Source organism: Dermacentor andersoni, chromosome 1 (assembly GCF_023375885.2).
Source record: "Dermacentor andersoni chromosome 1, qqDerAnde1_hic_scaffold, whole genome shotgun sequence".
Classification (NCBI taxonomy): domain Eukaryota; kingdom Metazoa; phylum Arthropoda; class Arachnida; order Ixodida; family Ixodidae; genus Dermacentor; species Dermacentor andersoni.
The window spans coordinates 97,673,642-97,693,844 of NC_092814.1; the positions used below are offsets into that span (position 1 = coordinate 97,673,642).

At 43.8% G+C, this 20,203-nt stretch overlaps 1 protein-coding gene across 1 annotated transcript; it reads right to left on the reverse strand.

Annotated features, from left to right (window-relative positions):
- Positions 1 to 3,674: 3,674 nt before the first annotated feature.
- Positions 3,675 to 19,289, reverse strand: LOC126543289 (uncharacterized). The gene is made up of 18 exons (XM_050190419.3): positions 19,159 to 19,289; positions 17,958 to 18,090; positions 17,704 to 17,876; positions 15,496 to 15,579; positions 14,793 to 15,009; positions 14,539 to 14,720; positions 11,569 to 11,683; positions 10,905 to 11,044; positions 10,165 to 10,191; positions 9,927 to 10,035; positions 9,413 to 9,558; positions 8,551 to 8,686; positions 8,305 to 8,444; positions 8,097 to 8,232; positions 7,663 to 7,992; positions 4,402 to 4,595; positions 4,180 to 4,315; positions 3,675 to 3,921 (listed from the first exon to the last, which is right to left on the reverse strand). The coding sequence occupies exons 1-18, from the start codon at positions 19,268 to 19,270 to the stop codon at positions 3,693 to 3,695; spliced, it is 2,739 nt and encodes a 912-aa protein (XP_050046376.2). The 5' UTR covers positions 19,271 to 19,289; the 3' UTR covers positions 3,675 to 3,692.
- Between the last annotated feature and the right edge of the window lie 914 nt (positions 19,290 to 20,203).

Here is a 20,203-nt window from a genome sequence, read left to right on the forward strand (position 1 = left end):
CAAAAAAAAAATAGTTATTTCTGATTCGACGCATTTTAGACATTAACCCAACGCTATTGGTCAAAAGTTTTCGGGCTGCACCCACTTCACCTGCCTGTCACACGATGTCACAAGACCGCGAAAACAACGCGTCAAAGTGACGTGTACGCGTTAAAGATGCATTAATATGCCGAACAAAACTGAATGTTCTTCTGAATAGACGCAGACTGCCCCGTTCTGAAAGGAATAAACGATGGCGGTTAAGATGGCGGTCGGCGGTTACGCAAATTTGACGTCAGAAGATTGGAACAAAAACATATTGGAATAGTTTTACGTTATAGAGCCCCAGAGCCGTATAACCAGTACATCTATAACGGTGCAGCTTCTAAACCTACAGACACCCCAAAGCATTCACGCAATTGCCGGCAGTCGCAGCTATTCGCTTACCTGCAGGCGCAACTCTGTTACGCTTAGTAGGCGATTTTATGTGTACAACAAAACAGAGTGCTATTTTGGCATCGTCACCCATTTTCTATTTTCGCAACCACCGCCATCGGCTCATGATGTGTAATGAAATATTTATTTTATCGTTGCAAATACCATATCTAGAACTCATAAGCCTATGACAACTGCGTTCTCATCGAAGTTTTCTTTAATCCGGCCCATATACTAAATGTATAGGGGGGGGGGGGGGGGGGGGCACCATCGGGCCCCGCAGCCCGGTGGCGCGAGAGCGTCGATGCCTTTGTATGGGTGGTCACAGTCCGACCACCGACCACGAAAATGGGCCATTAGAAGACAAAAAAGGTATTCGCTAAAAAAAAAAAAATCCAGTGAAGCCTCGACTTCCTTGGCTCGTTGAAAGATTATTGCAGTGCTAAACTTCCCGCTCGTAGTTTCTTCAAAGGGAAAGCTGGAGCTCGAAGGTGAACGTTGATTTCGTAAAAAGTGCCAAATGCGAGACTCACGTAAGAAGCAAATCAACGCTCGCGTTGTCTCTTTTTATTTATTTGCGTCTCCGCTTTCGTGTTGTTAACAACAGAAATAGCAGTGGTTCCGTAAATATATATTTATCAGTATTAACACTCTCTCTAGTGCTCACCAATATACACGGTAGATGTTCATTCGAATACGAGCCTGAAGATTGAGTGGACTTCGAGCTTTTGTTTAAGCTTTAATGGAGTTTTCGACTTTTCCTCTTTGCGTTAAATAAAGGCCCTATAGAACTGTAAATCCTATAGAAGAAATACTAGAATGCCTCAAAGCACCTTCAATAGTTTACAACGATAGCTTTTCTAAAAGCCAGGTGGTGCATGTGTCGTGACGTCGGGGTTCAGAAGAGGGTCACGTGGGAACGGAACATACTTTTATTTGATGCATAAACAAATTAGACGCCGGTAATGTAATGTCGGCGCTCCTTTAATTATAACGCCTTGCCTTCCTTACCACTGCCACAACCACACATGGGCACCCTTATAAGTGCGCGCCTTCACGGGGGCATCTTCACCCTCGAGGTCTGGCAGTGAGATGGAGGGATGGCAGACGTCGCGAGGCGAGAGTGAAGGAGGGCGACGTGGACGAAGTTCAGGCTAAATAAAGAGGTATCCATTCAAGGCTTTACGGTGATCTGCTTTACGTGCTCCTCGGCGTGCTCTGTGCATTTGATAGTACGCCTAAACGCATCAAATTCTGCCATGTCGTGCGTTCTCAGTAAAGAAGGTTCAGTGGTACCGTTATTTCTCAAACACGGGCGGCTACTACAGACAAGCATGTCTTACAGGTGTTGAGGAACCAGAGACATAAATATGCTGGATTTTTTTTTCAGGAATCGTTACATCGGTATTTCTTGTCCTTTGACGTTTCAGAGCAACGCGATCACGATAAGCCTGACTGTATAGGGTGATTTCTACCATGAAAATATATTTAGCCCGATGCTAAGCGTAATATGTGTTTTGAAGAAGTAAATGCACAAGGTTGATTATTCCGAGAAACTAGTAGTGTTTACAGACCATATGGCCTATTTATGCCGTCATCACAAGTGTATCACGATTTCACCGGATACGTAAATTGGTACTTAAAATATGCATAGGACTGTCAGGTATCAAATGAATGCATTTATAATGAGAAATTTGTTCTTTCCTTGCGTAACTTTCTTTTCTAAACGTATACGCGTCTTGCCTGAACGGGTGAACAAAGTGACACTTAAAAAGTTGAAGGTGTTGGCCTAACTTAAGACAGCATTTAAGCTTTATGCGAATAATTTGTCGAAAATAGAAGACACTGCCCCACGGCTTTTGCGTGTTACTTTTTTATCTTTTATCTTTTTTGCGCACATCAGAAACGCCACATACTCTGGCGTGAAAAAGGGTGATGTGAAACTTGGCAATGTTCTTGGCCACAACAACATGGCGTCCACCCTTTGTGCCCTGTCTTGCATGCGCTTTGTTGTATGAGAAGAGTTCGCACGTTCTGGCTTAGCCAGAAAATGTTTCGAGAGGTAAGGCACCCTCTTGACCACGGAGGGGAAGGAATGTGGGAGGGGGCTGGTGTGACTGCATACTCGCAGAGAAATTTCGGGGGAGGGGGAGAGGTACGTGCCCAGTTGTCACCCCCTGGTTACGCCACTGCCGGGGCAAGGTGGGGGGGGGGGGAGAGGGGTCCGCATATAGGTTGTCTGCATAGAGGTCTAACCCGAGGTCATAGAATACAGCTGCTTCTTTGGACCAATCTGTGGAATTGGAACACGAACACGCCTAAACATATTTCGCCATCTGGCGTTCAAATTCTGACGCAACGGGAAACCATACAGTTAATGTGAGTAATGTTCACCAGAAAACTTATTGAAACTAAAGATATCACTATCTTTATGTGTAATTATCGAGGACGGCGAAAAATCGCTCGGCTTGTTCATGTAATTAAAGATGGAAAAAACGCCTCTCAACACTCTGGCTTACACGCGGGAAATTCTTTAGGATGTTCGATTCCACCAGCTGAGGCGTGCATCAGTGGCGAAATGGTTGGATCACCAAGCTCCTGTACTACGGGTCGTCAGTAGGAATCCTTCCGTCGGGCAGTTTTACTTCTGGCTATTAAATATACATCCATTTATTTGTATATATCCGGCGCATCATGGTAACCAGTGGGCTAAGGAGCCCATATCGGGCGACATTCTTAAGCTGCACTATTTCCGGGGTCGGGCCATGAAAAGAGGCTAGAAACATAACCGATATGCAAACGGGGTGGTAACTCGCTGATAAAAACTTTGTATTTAAAAAGGGAGGCCGCTGCCGTGGGATTTTGTGAGGTGGGTGTGAACAATGTCCCTGAAATTATTCTCCAAGGAAGTGTGAAGCAGCAGCCACTTTTAGGCCTCAGCTTTAATCGGAGGATTCGTGATTCGCATTGTTGCACAATAATAGTCGCTTAATCAAAGTGGTAGCACCATGGCTGTAATAAAAAAAACACAACAGAATCAGATAAAAGGATACGTACTAAGCTGAACAGGCAGCACAGATCGAACTGTCACGCAACTCCAGGACGCCATCACCTCGTAGCCTCTCTACTTGGTGCGCTTTATTGTGAGAACAGGCGGCATCAGAAAAACAGAATACTCAGTTAATCATACTGGAGAAGCGTGCCAGTGTATGCATCAAATTTTTCTAATTACTGTACCATTCGTAAGGAAAATTATGCATCACATGCGACCTCGATATTTATTCCCAATTTTGGATCCTCAAACTCAGGCTGCACAGGAATACGACAGTGACTGTACCGGCGTCGTACCGGGGCTGGCATCCTGACCCGATCGTAGCAGTAGTGCAAAACGTCAGGCCAAGTTTTATCAGCTCGTTCTCGACAATCCGAGGTGTGTTGGCGAGCATCACCAGACACTTATTGCGCTCAGCTATTTCGCTCATGCAGGCACGGTAGAGGTCCACCATCCTGGGAAGAAAGGATTGCAGGCGACAGCAATGAGCGCATCTATGAAAGTATGTTTGAAACACTTTGAGCGTCCGCTTGCATCGTTTGTGTATTTTATTGCGCTACAACGGGAATTATTTGCGTTGCAGCAGCTAGGTTTGGGTAATTTATCGAAAAAGCATAACGTACAACATCTACAGCCTACTCTCGCGATGTACTTGCAATTAAGTAACTTGAGAAAGGGCTCAGTAAAATGCTGTCAAGTCATAACCGCCTTACTTGCACACGTTGTCGGCGATGTCTCTGAGATTGGACACCGGTATATACTTGACGTTTCGTTTGTACTTTCTGGCTTGCTCAGATATATACTGACTGCAGCGTTGCTTTTCCCTCTCGTACCCAGCCATGTTGCACACTACATAAAGAAATGGAAACATTAACATGAATTCGTATTTTCAGATTGAACTGCAAATATGGAGCCTGATAGGCTCTTCAACTTACGTCCGTCATCGTTGTCAAGAACCGGAATGACCACACCCGTCATTGGCGATTGGGGTTGCTGTTCATCGCTGGAGTTCGTCATATTGAATGCGGCGGTCGGGGTTGTTACTAGCACGTTGGGGGGCTGCGGATCATGTTTGACCTTGTTCATGATCTTGTCAAACCCGAACCCACGCACCTTGTTGTAGATCCTCCTGCGATATTTTTATCCATGAGCATCTACTTCTTCCTACTTTTTCTCCTTCAAAATCTACCTGCTGAATTATGGGCTTCACTGCAGCGCAAATAATTTTAACCAAGATGTCGAGAAAGCTCCATCACGTCAATCAGCCAGCAAAATAATATAGTGACTACGCTTGAATGACATGTTCACATTCATGGTACATTGAAATGCAGACGTGCAATCTCAGACACAATTAGAGCGAGGACAACTCAAACGCCGATTACATCAACTGAAAAGTCTCACAGTGGCGGAAAAGAAGGAGGACAAGATTTATCTGCGCATGCGCAAGGGAAGACCAGCTCCAACCCATCAATTAATATACACGTGCGGGCACTCGCGAAAGATAACTGTTCAAGTATAACAACTCTTCTTTAAGCATGATAATCGAGGGCTGTCTTGCGCACGTGCTACCGCTATTTATAGTACTCCATCGCTTGACCACAAGGCAAACTTTCTCGTTCTGACGACGGCACAGAACTATACTGTATACAAATTTTGGAGTATATACGCTTGTTATCGCGACAGTGCGAAGAAAGGTTAGACGGTGTTCCACAGGTCAACGATCGTTTATGCTGGTAGAATCTTTGATAGATGCAACAGCCTGTCTGCCCGAAAGTCCATGTACACGCTTAAAAAGATGGCGAGAAAGCGAGCATTGCAGCAACAAAAAAAGTTTTGTGCTGCTAAGCACGAAGTTGCGGTATCAAATCCCGTCCACGGGGGCCGCATTTCGACGGTGGCAAAGTGCAAAGCTGCTTTTGTACCGTGCACTGGGTGCACGTTAAAGAACCGCAAATAGTCAAAACCAATGTGGAGTTCCCCACTACGGCGTGGGCTACAATCATGTCGTGGTTTTGACATATAAAATCGAGTAATTCATTTTCTACGAGGAACCTTATAAACTACGCCTTTACGGCATTCTTCGAATTTGTTAGTATGCGGTACATGTCACCTGTAAGTTTCATTAGTCTTGCTTTCTTTTTTTCACTTGAACTGCTCTTTCTCTGCATGGCGGCACATATCTTTCCTAACCTACCGCCATCCCCAAACAGAACGGTAAACTTATTGGGTAGAGAGTTAACGTAAAGTATACCCACGACTTTCTTCATTTGTACTTTGGAGGCTTTCTGTAGTCATGCGCAAACTGGGAGGTATAATGTACCTTTTCAAGTGGTACTAGACAGTGACTACGGCAACACGAAGAAAACCAGCTTCTAATAAACGCGTGAGCTGCATACTAAAGCTAATATTCATCTTGTGAACGCACGAATTAGTGAGCGAGGATTTATGGCACGACAGGACCATTTCGTTTTTTACAACTTCACAAAGTTTCGACGAAAAGTTGAGCAAACGTTTTGATGATCTCTAATGATTTTCCAACACACATGGTCATCTAAAGAAGTCAAGGTATTACCTAAACTTGTATGCTCCTATGCAGTAGCGGTTCCTTACGGACTCTTCACCCCCCCCCCCTCTCCAACCTTATATTTTGATTTCTTCAGTTACAGAAGCAATGACACTGTCGTGGTGATCGCTATAACAGCAAACCAAGTACTTGTCCTCATAGGAGAAGATATTGAGGACAAGGTCACCTAAAGCTCGGTCTAACTCGAGGGAAACATTGCTTTAGTATATATCACCAGGGAACGCGGCAACCTTAGAACCGACGCAAACACAGAAAACTCCCGTAAATTGGATATCTGCGAGAGTGCAAGGCTTTATCGAATTAAGCGAAAGGTCCATTTCACAAACAGCGAGAAAATGAAGGAACTTGAATCCATTTTGTTGCTTGAAGTAGTCTATAATGCCTTTTTGTTCCTTTCTCTGGAAGCGAGACTCCACCAGAATGAGGCGAAGAGTTCGGACATGTTTAAATGCTGCCTCAGCACACACGACAGGAGACAAGCGGGAACGGATGGATTCACGAGTGAAATAAGAGTCGAGCACTAAAATATAAATATAAATTTAAATAAAATAGCTTCGTGCCTAGAGAAGCAGCAGCACTGCCAGCTGAATTTAGTATATTTTAAGCTTTGAGTTACCGCGGTTGTGGGTCGAATTAAGCGAAGTAGCGTGCTTGTAAGTTTTTTCTTGCATAGCAATGTATCGTTTCTCACTTGGACTTTCCAGTGCCTTCTAATTGAGCGAGAATTCGAATTAACCGGGGTAAAATTGACGAGAGTTGACTGCATGTGACTGCTGTAGATTCCACCCCACAATCGTCGACTTTTGATACATGAAAAGGTTTCCAGAAAAGCCCCAGTAGACACACAATATTTGTCCTTACATACTGGTTCCCCAAACTTCTTCCCTAATACTATCCTCAACATGTTTTAACAACCCGTCACACGGAAGAAAGTAATACATATCTGCAATATTCATACTTAGAACTAACATCTTTCCTTCAAGAACTGAAATAGTGTCTGGAAGTGAAGTAAGCGAAATGGATGTAGGAAGCTTAGTAACGCTAGACACTTGTGTTGGTAATTAGCTTCAACTTACCATCATGTATTTTCACGAACACATTAGCCCGAAAAACAATCCCCTGCTTATGCGCTTTAGCTGATGAAACAGTTCTAAAGTGAATGATGTCGCTTTTTGACACTATAATGCAATCTTATTCAGCTGATGTCTCAACAAAGAAATTGACAGCAGGTTACTTCATCGCATTAAACATGATAAGGTCATTTTTATCACTGTGAAGCCATTTTAATTTAGTATTAACGTGCTCCCACTTCCTTATTGAAAACTAATCAACGAAACAAAACTGCAGTAGGTCTTGTTCAGGGCACAGGATATCCGGTTACTATTTTTCTTCGCGTATTCATGATGGGCTCCGGCAAAAAAATTTAGGCGCTTTATTTAGCTGCGGAAGTATGGAATGCCAATGTTGTAACCACTCTAAGATATTTTGAATTACGTGTTTAAAAAACAACTGCTCTGTTTTCATGAACCGTAAACTACAGTTTTCAAATATTTACAGCGTATGACATCGGGTGCTTCGCGCAACGACGTCGTATACCAGTTCGTGCACTTACGCGAGATGATCGTGCAGTTTCAAGCGGGCACTTGGAGCGATCCTCGTTCCGTTACTCAACTGCTCCTCGAGGAAGTGGTCAGGCCTCTTTTCTGGTGCCCTCGTGCGCACAACTTCGTCGCCAAAGTAGTAGTAATCCTCGTATACGTAGTCGTCCGGCTGCATCTCAGACATTCCGGGTGCCGACTGGTATACTTTGCGGCAGGTCACTTTGTACTCGGCCATGAGTAACGACCTCAGCACGGACACTTGAGCCTTGGCATTCAGGCTGTGCTTGCACTGTCCATTGTCCAGAGAGTGTATCAGGCATTTGTCGAGCATTTCCAGAGACCTAAAATCAAACATCTGTTAGTTCACCTTACGCAAGCAATTTGGTCATCTTACAGAACTATCAAAGACCGTGAGGGCCCTTCTTGTAAAAATGAAGGAACGCACGAGCAAGATTCGGCTGACGTCATCGTGTCCCATGTAGCTTGCTCAGCGAACTCCTGAAATTCTATGGTACATTGGAGAGCCTTTAAGAGTGATTTTGGGTAGTCACATTTGGGATCAACGTCTGTCAGCAACAGAGCTGTGAATGAAGAGCAAAGAGAAAATTGCTGGTGGTCTTTATCAGGCAAGATAAAGACGTAGTGATACTTACAAGCGGCGCTTTCACACAATGGAGCCACATTCCAAGTCCAGAAATTCAGTATAGCCGATGTGTGCTCGTGAAGTGTAGACTTCGTGCAGCCAGTGGTCCTCTCGACATCGATCATGCAGTGCTGGTATTCTGCTAAGTAACTGACCAGATAAAAGAAAGGGAAAAAGCAGTCCGCGTGAGCAAGATCTGTGACTCGTGCTAAGCGCGGATCATATTTATGCTCACTTAAAGGTAGTGTGAATTTACCTGCATGTCGTCGACGTGACGTAGTACTCCCCTTGCCTCTTCAAATCTTCCATAAGCTTGTTATAAGAAAGGCCACAAAGAAGCATCTTCTTCAGCGCGTCGGGTTGAGCGCATTTCAGCAAGACATTCAAGTCGGCTGCCGAGAAACAGGCATTGCAATTTTTAAAGGTATCGCCAACATGCTTGTGCCGCCTTTTGCTTAGCGCAACTTGTCTAAGACAGAACCTCCGAGTACTTGTTTCAGTGGTTCCTAAATTTCGAAATTATTCTTCAGCGTCAATGGTACTTTATCATTATCCCCATCAAATTGGATTGATACTCTCTCCCCATCCCACGGCTACAATGGATGCATCCTACAATGTAGCACCCACCAAGCCACCCGTAACAAAGGTTGAGTCTATTTCGGCTCAGCGACATTTTCAAACGCCACCGCTCTCCACTGTCCCTCTTCCTGAACCCAGGCACGCGCATACACACACATCCGTTCACGGACAAGCCACCACTGCAACCTTTAAGCTGCAGGCGCCGAGATGGTTGAACATCGATGGGCATGGAGCACAAGCTTGCGCCAATTCTACTTGCATGGAAAACTTACCTACCTACCGTACAGTTATCATTACTCCATTAACATGTTCACTTTAGTTCCAAATGAAGGAAATAATGATGTTTCCTTCATTCGGCACTAAAGCGAACATGTTAGAGTAGTATTGATAACCTTACCTACGACCTTAAGAAAAACGTAATGCAATTTCCACAAAGGTGAGGGTAGCTAAAATGCCAACTTTTTCAACTAAATCAATCTTCGAGTCGAAAGCTCCATTGCGATACATATTTGCAGCCTCTCGTGAAAAGACCTTCTTACCGGACTTCTGCGTGCAGCGAGACCTAAGGGTGTCGGTCATTAACTCCGTCTGCATCTGCATAATGGAGGTGAAGCTGTCGTCCGTGTATGTGCACTCGTTGTCTGCTCGGGCTTCCATGAAACACTGCGAAAATGAATCAAGAGCCCTAGAAAGTAAGAACAAAAGACAATTGTTCGCTATCAGAAGAGGATATATTGTCATATAATGTCTATAAGTTCGAGAGCTGTAAACTCGACAAAATAAATAAATAATAAACAATTGCAACTTTTGTTCGCAGCCCGTAAGTTTACGCAAGAGCAGAGCCAGCTTTCTGAGCTCACGCTGTCTTTGATTTGCTCACAAGGAATCGGCCGCTTGCTCAGGAGAATTGCACAGCGTTCTGCTGTCTGTCAAACATGTCACTAAGAACTCTTGTATTATCTTCTTCCGTTGCTTACAGTTTGTCGATAATAAAGTAGTTAAATATGGCATGATGATATGGCGAAACACATTACGTCATGCAGTAGTACTCACCTACATTCGTCGATCTTGACCGAGAGCATATTTTGGAGCGTAAAACTGCACCTCAGGTATTTTTGAAGTAGACTTTTCTTCTTGCAAAGAGATGGTACTCCAGCTTCGGCTTTATTCATATGCAAGAGAGAATAATATTAATGATTACTGATTAATATCAGCACACTTCGACTGTCTAGAGAACCTCCTATAAGCGATTAAACTTTCTTTCATTTGTTTATGAAAAGCAAAGCAGTACCTTTCTTCTCCGCCAGTGTGTTCTTGTCTGAAAATTTAGAGAGGAATATGTCCGGTTATTTAATGGATGGCCGATGTTTAAACAATAGAAGCGCAGCACCATCACGCATGAAAAACAAATAGCTTCCCCTCTGCTTCTTCAAAAATGCATTCACAAAATGTATGCGTAAGTTTTTTGATGACCGTTAGCAGACTTTCCAGTTTATGAAAGCACCGAGTTCTTACGGTAATTTATGCTTTATATTGCAAACCTTGATGTTACTGTTTTTCGTACATTTATCCGCTGAGAAGAGTGCATTCAAGGCCTCAGTTACTATCCGCATTAGGTGTCGCGAAAATAGCACATCATGCCTGTAACGCACAGTGAGCGTCGTATACCAATATTGACCACCGTTCTGGTTTGTACAAACCGACTGTTTGTTGGGGCATGTATATGTAAGAAGATATAAGCTCAACTAAATTGGCCACGAGTACTTCAATTTACCATACATCTCAACACCATCCCCTCATGTCCGTGTCTTTTCACCATAATATAAAGTGAAAGCGCACCGCTTCTTTCTTTTTCTTTTTTTTGTTTTCCCAGCTTTTACTTCACGATGTAAAGGCACGGTTACCATTATTGATACACTATTTATTCTTTATCTATAAGCCCGCTTATGTTCTCACTTTCTAGAAAGGATTGCGCAAGCGCATTTCTGACACTGATTTAGCCTGCACAAGCAAACAAACGAGCCCGCCCACCTTCTGGCTTGCACCGGGAGGAGTATTTGTCCTGCACAACGTTCGTGAGGTAGACAAAATCTTCCAGCTCTTTCACTTTCATGCTGCAGTTGGTCAGCTTGCGTGCCTGTTGCACACAGGAACCATGTCTGCCAAGAAACCTGCATGCAAGACGCAACTGTGCTGTCACTAAACCGAATCCCCCGAGACAAGCATCACCGATTACAACTCATAAAAATCGCCAAGGTAAAAGCTGAACGAATGGTATATTTAAAGCAATTATGGGTGGCGACTGCTTCCTACCCAATTATACAGTCGTGTCGCGTTTACATGGATGGGACGTAAGCGTATAAAACAGTCAATGTTCGGCTCATGGCCGAAGTGTGAAAAAAAGGCCACGCTGCTAGGCAATCGCATTGAAGACACTGGGGCCGAATAGCCATGCATCGAGCCATCAACACGACGCCCGTGGAAGCACGTGTGGCCGTCGGGGCACGTCGCTTCGGTGTTGTTCAGTGCATTCACCGCTAGGATTCACATGAAGACGTAGTTGAATTCAGGGGATGCCGGCAAAAGTGGATTGTTACCAACTCTCCCGATTTGCTATTTTGCTTGGACTCAGCGAATAGCACGCAAATGAGATGTGCACTTAATGTGTCAATGTCTTTCAGCGTCTTATACTCACATGCACGCCTGCATGGTGTCCTTGGCCATGGCAAAACTTGAGAAAAAATTGACCACGCAGTACGAAAAGAGCTTGACAAGCTTCCTGTACGAGCAACCTGGTGGAGGCAGATTCTCTACATGGGAAACACGGAAAAGCATCTCAGTGTTCATGCAAGTAAAAAGAGTTATGCGCTACATGTCTTCTTCGTAGCTTATTTGCCATTTAACCTGCTAAGCTGACAGCGGTGATCATATATTATCTGCTCAATAGCGCAGTGTTTACAGGATATATTGCAATGCTCTTTTAGTCTCTCTGCTCGCCTGAAAATGTTACATTCTCAAGTAAGTTATAGAGCACCGCGTCCTTACAGCACCTTTTACAATCTTTTTGTGACATATTTATACAATTTTATAGTTACGACATAAGTATTCATACAACCATGGAAGTTTTAGGGCAATGCTTCAAACTTGGGCAACACTCATTGCTTGATCACCGTTGCATGACCTGAGGCTTACGTCAAATGAGAGACAACGCCGGCAAGTCTCAGCGAATTTCATTTTCTTCCTGACGCTTGATTTTATAATATATTTTCGGACAAAGCAGTGTTCATCAGCCTTCCGGGTGCTGTTTGGTGCTTTTTGGGGGCGTTTATATATGAGCGATATATTTAATTATTGCTCTAGCATCAACCTTAGCCAAGTGTTTTCAACCTAGCAGATAAGCGATAGTGAAACCGCAAGTCGTCACTTTCGAACTTTGACTTTCGTTTCAGTTTCGTCACCTGCATCAATTACCCAACAAACGTGGCAAACATAGCACACCTGCCAGCGTGGCAGAAATACGCAGTGATTAAGCTGTTGCCCAAATATTCTCTAGGTATTCAACTTATCTGAGCAAACGAAGCACCAGAATAAAAGCTTGTGCACCATACAGTTCTATCATCTGGGATATCAAAACAATTTACAAATTTAGAGGGCACTTGCGTTGCATGCAGAATTGGCGGCTAAAGTCGCGTAGCTAGGGAACACGTGAGCTTTTACCATTTGGTATGAACGCACTAGACCGCTGCTCTCCCAGGTCAGTAGATATTGTTCGTTATTGCCTATACGTGAGCTCAGTTGGCGACCCTTCATAGGTGCCGTGCCTGTCTGTGGCTAATCGACCGAAATTCAACCGGTGGATTCGACATTCCGTAATCCGGGCAAAACTTTAGCGTTCACAATTAGTTGCTGTGACAGGCTATGTGTGCGCATGCCTGAAATTTGTCATTATATTCTTATTAGACCACGTATGTCAGCTAATTCCGTGTTATGATGTCGTCAAAGACATCTCGATGTGCATACTTCTTCGAGAATTTCAAGCATGTCTTTTTCACAGGACGCGCAAAGTGATGCAGTGATTCATTAAGATATACATCTGCTGGCGACGACCTCCCAATACCTGGCAGGGTTATTAGTGCCGTCCGACAGCACTTGGTAAATAAGTGCCTTTCGATGATGCCTCAGGGCTCTCTGTTCTTTCCTTGTCTTACTTGTCGTTTGGTTTCATAAGGTTGTTACTTAAAAAGGAGCCCCTCGGTCCCCTTAATCATCTCACTCGTTTCATAGCGATGGCCACGACTATTGCAGCCAGGGTGTCTTGAGTTAGTATGCGAGGGAGTGCTGGCCAGTTGGCGGGTCCTTGGTTCACGCACTACGTGACGCCTGTGGTTGAAGGAGGTTCCGCATCCGCCGCTATGGCCGTGAGTAGCTCTCGCTAACATACCGATGCGTAGGCTTTGTAGAGATGTACGCAAATGCCTAACGTTGTAGCCTGAGGTAATGCCGTAATTAACATAGCTGAATTTGTAAAGCAAAGCACGCGTCATGTGGAGGTTCTGGGTTCGCCTCTAAGCGGCCGCGAAATTATCTTTTTCCCACTTTCCTTTCCCTTTCCCTTGATTGAAATACTGAACTTTATCGCCAATTGAACGCCCTAGTTTATTTTCAGGCAGCTTAAAAAATGATTCCCTGTATGCTTTCTCTTTGCCTCATATGGTTTTGTACCGTGTGTTTTCTTTTTTTAGTTGGGACAAAATTTAAAAACAACTGCATTGAACATATAGCGCAGTTCGGCATGTTCACGTGAATTACTTAAAAAGGCGGACGCTACTTAAGCGATAAATTGCAACAGTGTTCACGTTGCTAACTAGAAATGTTTAACTTCCTAATGATTTATTTTAGGGCACATGTTTTAATTGCGAAATTGAAGCTACACAGTAGTAATATCATGTCTGTTTATATTAAATTCTAAGGCTGACGACACTTTCGCGATTTCCGTGCTCAATTTCTGCTAAAGAATGCTTTGGTGTTGCAGTTAAGATATACCGAACTGCTTGACACATGCTTTTCGGAAGCAGCTAGCTGGAACTACCACGTATTTCGTTATACACTTTACGGCTGGATACCTCGAAAGTGATGCTAAACTTATGATTTCTGCTGACCAAGCATGACTTCACTAAATCTCGGCTTCAGTTTCACGATTGAGACGTGTGTCCTAAAGAGAATAATAAAAAATGATTAGTGAATCTTCTTTTAATTAGCTCCCTGAACGTTCCTATCTTTATGCAGGTAACTTCCACCTCTGCGATAGATGCGCCTCAATAGGAAGAACATAAGACACAGGCGATGGTCAAAAAACAGTCAAATTTTTTAAACAATCGCGGGTGGTATAATAATATTCCATTGTGTGATTGTGAAAGTAAGCGATTTTTTTCTTTCACGAGGAAGAGCAACGAGCCCTACTATTGCAACGTTTTCGCGATCTCTGCACTTTCAATATTTCTCACGCAACAGCCGTCCACTTCGGCATATAATAAGGTGCCGACTTCGCAGGGAACATGGGGAACCAACACTCAATAATCGGCTATTGTCCACTGCAGAGTGCGCGAGATCCTAAGAGGGATTCAGTCTTTATACGGGTTCCAAATTAACATTCGGCCGTTCTCACGTTTGCTGTACGATGAATAGACAGCGTGCTTTTCCTTATGCAAGAATTTGCAGGCTGACTTCGCTGAGTCCCCGATGAGTATTTCCTGCATGGTGAGCATTTTTGTGGAGAGGCCGTCAACATTCTTGCACTCGCTGTGGGATATGATTTCGTTCGTGCATTCCTGGAGTTGTTTGATCACCCTGGTGGACAAAAAAAATACGCGTTAATAATACTGTACTCGCTGTCGCTGGATAGGATTAAAAAGAACCAACCCGCAGACTTCATCATCCTCGTTCGCCTTCCTCGCCAACATCCTGAGAGAAGGTGTTGTCGGGCCCGTTTCATTCGCAGTAAGGTTGTAGACGTGCTGGTGCTTCGCAAAATGTCTTTTCCATATCACCATCTTCCATAGGAAGTTTGAACCACACGTGAAATAACGACGCAGGGCGTCTTCAATAGCACATCCTTCGGTATGCTTCAAATGGGGCTCTATGAAAAAAATTTGAGAAAGAACAGCAGCTTTTATCGAAAAATAGTTGCTGTAGGCGCTTTATATGCTCAAAACTGCGTTAAATGTCAAGACGGACACGGGAATACATGCAGTTATAACCAAGAACACGGGAGTCATACATATTCAAGATCGGCATGAAATATTGCAGCGTTGGTGTTTGGAAAAAAAAAATAATAAAATCTGCGGTTTGATGTGCTAAAACCACGATGTGATTATGAGGCGCGCCGTAGTGCGGGACTTGGGATAAACTTTGGCCACCTGGGGTTCATTAACTTTCACCCAATGCACGGTACATGGGCGTTTCTTTTACCCCCATCGAAATGCAGCCGCCGCGGCCGGGATTCGATCGCGCGTTCACGGGCTTAGCAGTGCAACACCATCGCCACTATGCCACCACGCCGGGTTGGTGTTTGGCGACTTCTGCTTCTGACATGTCGTGCACTGTGACTGAATCATGAACATACCTTCGTTGCGATGCTCATCAGCGTTGCCGTATTCACTGTTTGCCATGGCCCAGTGCTGAACTTTGGAAGCCGCTCTTGGAGCACCTTGAAAACAGAATAATGTTCATGACCACCGTAGCGAAGCAGTTAAGGCAGGCAAACGCTTGCAGCTTGCCTCAGAACACGTTCTCGGCGTACTAGACAAATCTTTAGTTACAGAAAAAAAAAAAAAAAAAAACTGAAACGTGGTGGCCTAACATATGTAAACTCTTCTCCAGTTCCAAAAATGTAATAATAGAGATAATATACGAAACGGTGCCACGTGACTAGTCGCGCGGCATTTTGTATTTCGCAGGCCTTCTTTCACACTTGGGAAAAAAACTTGTATGTAGCAGGCATTGAGCAACAGAAAGCTGGACCGGGAATTTTTTGAGGATGGTCTACAATTTTCTCATTGACACTTTGGCTCTGATATAACATTCAGGCAGTTGATTAATCAGTAATAATTAATTATGTATTTAGCAAATAGAAAAAAATAGCCTGATTTGCTCCAAGTGACGGCAAACAATATCACTTTGGTTCTGTCCGGCCACGTGGCACTTGCATAATATGTAAATTTTGGCACAATTTGCGTGGCACAGCCAGTTTATGTCAGTAATAGGGCCTGAATGAAGAATCATGGCCCTCTTTCAGGTAGATTCGAACAGCTTTCTTTTTTATGATTTTGGGGAAATGGTTCTCAGGAGGTGGCAAAATTTCTTATGCCAGATGAACTATATGTGATTGTACAATTTAGTTGTGTACTCGTTGTGCGCAATGCTGTTTATAGGCACTGAAAAAAAAATCACCGACGGTTACGATACTCTCGAATGCGAAATTTGAGTGCAACTCTATACGTGTTTTCATTTCGCGATATATTGAGGCATCGCACCGATCATCGCACCGACTGACAGAGCCGTGACGCGCGGCGCTATATACAAGGTGTCCCAGCTAACTTTAGCCAGCGTTCAAGATACTCAGATTATGTTTTTTCATTCCGCCTAATTAGATAATTAGTCCGTATGAACTCCGCGAATATTATAATTAGATGAAGAGTGTCAGTGGGAAAATTGTAGAGTGACATGAAAAACTGTCGATACAGCATTCTATTGCTCAATACGTGCTACATAAAAGTATTTTTACGAGCGTGAAAGAAGCCCGCAACTGCACGCAAAATTGCCGCGCGACTGGCCGCTCGAAGCACTTTACCTGTATTCACGGGCTCCTATGACGCCCGGGAAAACACTTTCGTGTAGCACGTATTGAGCAACAAAATGATGTATCGTGAGTTTTTGTGTTGCTCTACAATTCTCTCAGTGACACTTTTAATCTAATTATAATATTTGAAAAGCTGTATAGTTAATTAGCACTAATTGTGCAATTAGAATAAAACAAGTAATCTGTGTAACTCCAAGCGACGACAAGCAACATTACCGTGGTTATGGCCAGCTACGTGGCATTCGCATATTTTTAAACTCTGGCTAAAGTTAGCTGGGACACCCTGTATAGACCGGTCACACAGTTGCCGCTTCCCAGCGACTGCAGCTTATGCAAACGTAATCTTTACCGGGAAACGCTTGCTACGAACGCTGTGCACGAAGGCGAGCTTTCTGGTTGTTTTTTATCTTTCCCCCGCACGGCCAGTGCCGCCGGTGTCGCGGATGCGCGGAGGTGAACGCCATCGGGTGGGGCTTTGAGGTGGCTTCCTACGCTTTCCTCCTCTCGCTCATTTTGCTCTCATCCGGCGCTGCGCTCCGCGTTCGCTCGTTCAGCGTTCGCTGTGCTCGTTCGCTCGGTTACGCCGAGGGAGGACGAGGCACGCCGACGCTCCACGCAGGAACGGGCGCCTAAGGGCTGCGCTCTAAAAGGCGTGGATGTAATTGGCTAACCTTACCACGGCTAAGTAACAGCTGAATATGTTTGTAAAAAAATTGGTTGGATGCTTTTTGTAGACAGTTGTATAGCGAAAACAGCGCCATTAGGCATACTGTGGCAGATTTGTCTAAATTAGTAATTTAGTCGCTACGAATTAATAATTTAGCCATTCTTATTGCTGCTTTTCGTGTTACTACGTGAGACCAATTTTTAGCATCTCCATTCTGCGTTTAGAGTGTCCGTCTCTCTATGCTCCCCCCTGCGTGTCCTTTAATAAAAGCCCACCTATCTTTTTGACTTCTTAAGTTGGCCTACCTTTCAAGAACGGCGACATTCTCTTGTGGCTGGTGATATTAGGGCAATGCAAAGAGTGTTTTTGCAGGGACTGGCTCAAGAAAAAACCCATGTGCGCCTGCAGTGTTTCGTCGTTTGTGCAGTTTGTGTCCTTAAGAGCGACGTTTCCGCACTCCACGTACGTTTTCAAGAGTCTGCGTAGAGATTAATGAACACGTTTAGCCCTAATGAGACAAGTGTTGCTCACTCAACAGTAATCTGAATAGCTCACTTACTCGCATATTGTTCCTGGCGTCAATGATTTTCCTTCTATGTGGAAATGAAACGCCGTGCCGCATTTGAAGAACAGCTTCACGGCACGAACCCGCAAGCAGCTACGTTCGGAGCCTTCCTGGAGTATCAGTAGATCTGCAGTACATTTCCAATGTTACCACCGTAATATACACTAAAGTCGACGCTGTATCAATGACCTTTCAAGACGAACGTACCAGGTGACATTTTATGGAAACATATTTTTTTAAAACAAAGGCGGTTTATCTGCTCTGATTGCAGGACACTTTCTATACGGTTACCTTCAGCCCTGTCGACAAGGTGTGTGGCTAGCCGTCGCAGTTGATTCGCTAATCAACTAAAATTTGTTCATTAAACTTTCCATTAGTGCTTTTAAGGTCCATGTTGTAATAAACGTATTGCATCGGGGTGCAGCAGGAATCTAGAGCAATATACGTAATTTTAAGAGCACCATCCGTTGTTTAGTTTGTCTACAAAAATCCACCGCTTCCCTGAAATATTTCAATCAACACTTTAGTTTCATGACAAATCGCTTGACAGCGCGCACAAAAAAAACGCCTCAAAATTTTGACTGACCTCCACCTCCTCCCCTTCCACAAGCTCCCATACATCAAACTTCATATCAAATTTGCAACGGGTATACGGTCATGAAAAGCAATACCGCTCATGTGATGAAATGTAGGGCTAGGCGTATGGACCAGAATCTTTATTGTCTATAGATGGCAGCCATATTTCGTAGGGGTTGTGGCAACCGGCGAACGAGCGAGGAGGATATCGCTGAGCTCGGTATCCTTCCCGTCAAAAACCTGCGCGGCCCCTACGCGCACCGTGCCGACCGATGGTCACATGGGGTGGGAATTAAATACGTTTGCTCTATACACGCGTTCGAGAGTACAAGATTCTGGCCTATAGAGTCGATTTCCTGCATATATTCTTGTTGTTTAATGATAGCAGGAGCGATAAGTTTGCGCTTCTAACAGTCATTATAATTTAGCTTTCTATCTCAAATGAAATAAATTCATTAATATCGGTCCGGAGGTTATCTCAGAAAAGCGTTTCTGCGTTTTACATGTTTGAATAGGCCGCGTCGGAGTTGAGCCCGAGCTAAAACTTCCTCTTAAGCCTGTGGGCTAATGATAGTCTAAAGGAAAAGCCAAGGGAAACTAAAGATACTCAACATCTTACCACTGTAGAGGTCGCAGGTGAGGTTTTTGTCGCGCACCTTCCTTCTTATTAGATTTGATTCCGAAGTCAGGAAGAAAGGGTTCGTTGTGCAGCCGGTGTTCCTCAGCGCCATGGTCAGGCAGTCGACGTAAATTTGCATCACACTGCGCAGCAGTGAGCGATGGCATTACTTACATTTGCCATATTGCGATAGGCACAGATTGCATGTATTGTCAGCGACTATACCAGGTGCTTTGTTTTAGCTCCACCAAATTTTTAAAGGTTGCCTGTGGCAAATAGCAGTTGTCCTTGAGTTAAATTACTTGACGAGGTAGCCATTACTTCCGCGAGAAATAAAAAGGCTTACTTGAATTATTAACATAATTACAGCAATTAAGTTTTTAATTTATTAGTTTGTCACATATGTCAGTCTACCAATTGCAGCTGGTGAGTTCGCAAGGCATATCCACTTGGCACAATTTCTCAGGACTACACTAGTTTCAAGATATTAATTTTCAAAGTGTCCGACGAAATTAATTAGTGTTCCAGTTACTTTTGTACTTCAGTGCATAACACAGTGTTCCTTTTTTCTTCGCTTTTTTTATTAAGTGCAACAACAGTGCATTTTTACCGCAAGTCTGACGGCACATACTTCGAAACCGGTTCTATCCTCGGTATTCGTTCCAAGTTTATATGAATCGCGAACTCACTATAGCTATGATTCGTACATTGAAACATGTACCGCAAATAATTAATGAAAGATTTAATGAACTGTAATTATTTTAGGTATTCCGTTAATCATTCTGATTTCTTGTAGAAGTCATGGCCGACTCGTCGAGTAATTCATCTAAGGGGTTAAAATTGTGCTATTTGCAAGAAGAAATTAAAAAAGAATTGTGCAGATAAAGAAAAACCCTATATAAAAGAAACGCACAATGCATTTGTGGTGTACACAATATGGTACATAGGAACGAGGTTCCATCTATTCACCAACACTTATATTTCCCACTTTCATATGCTTGGGTGCTTCCGCGCCGTCTTGTGGCTTAGCTCCTCATGCCGCATT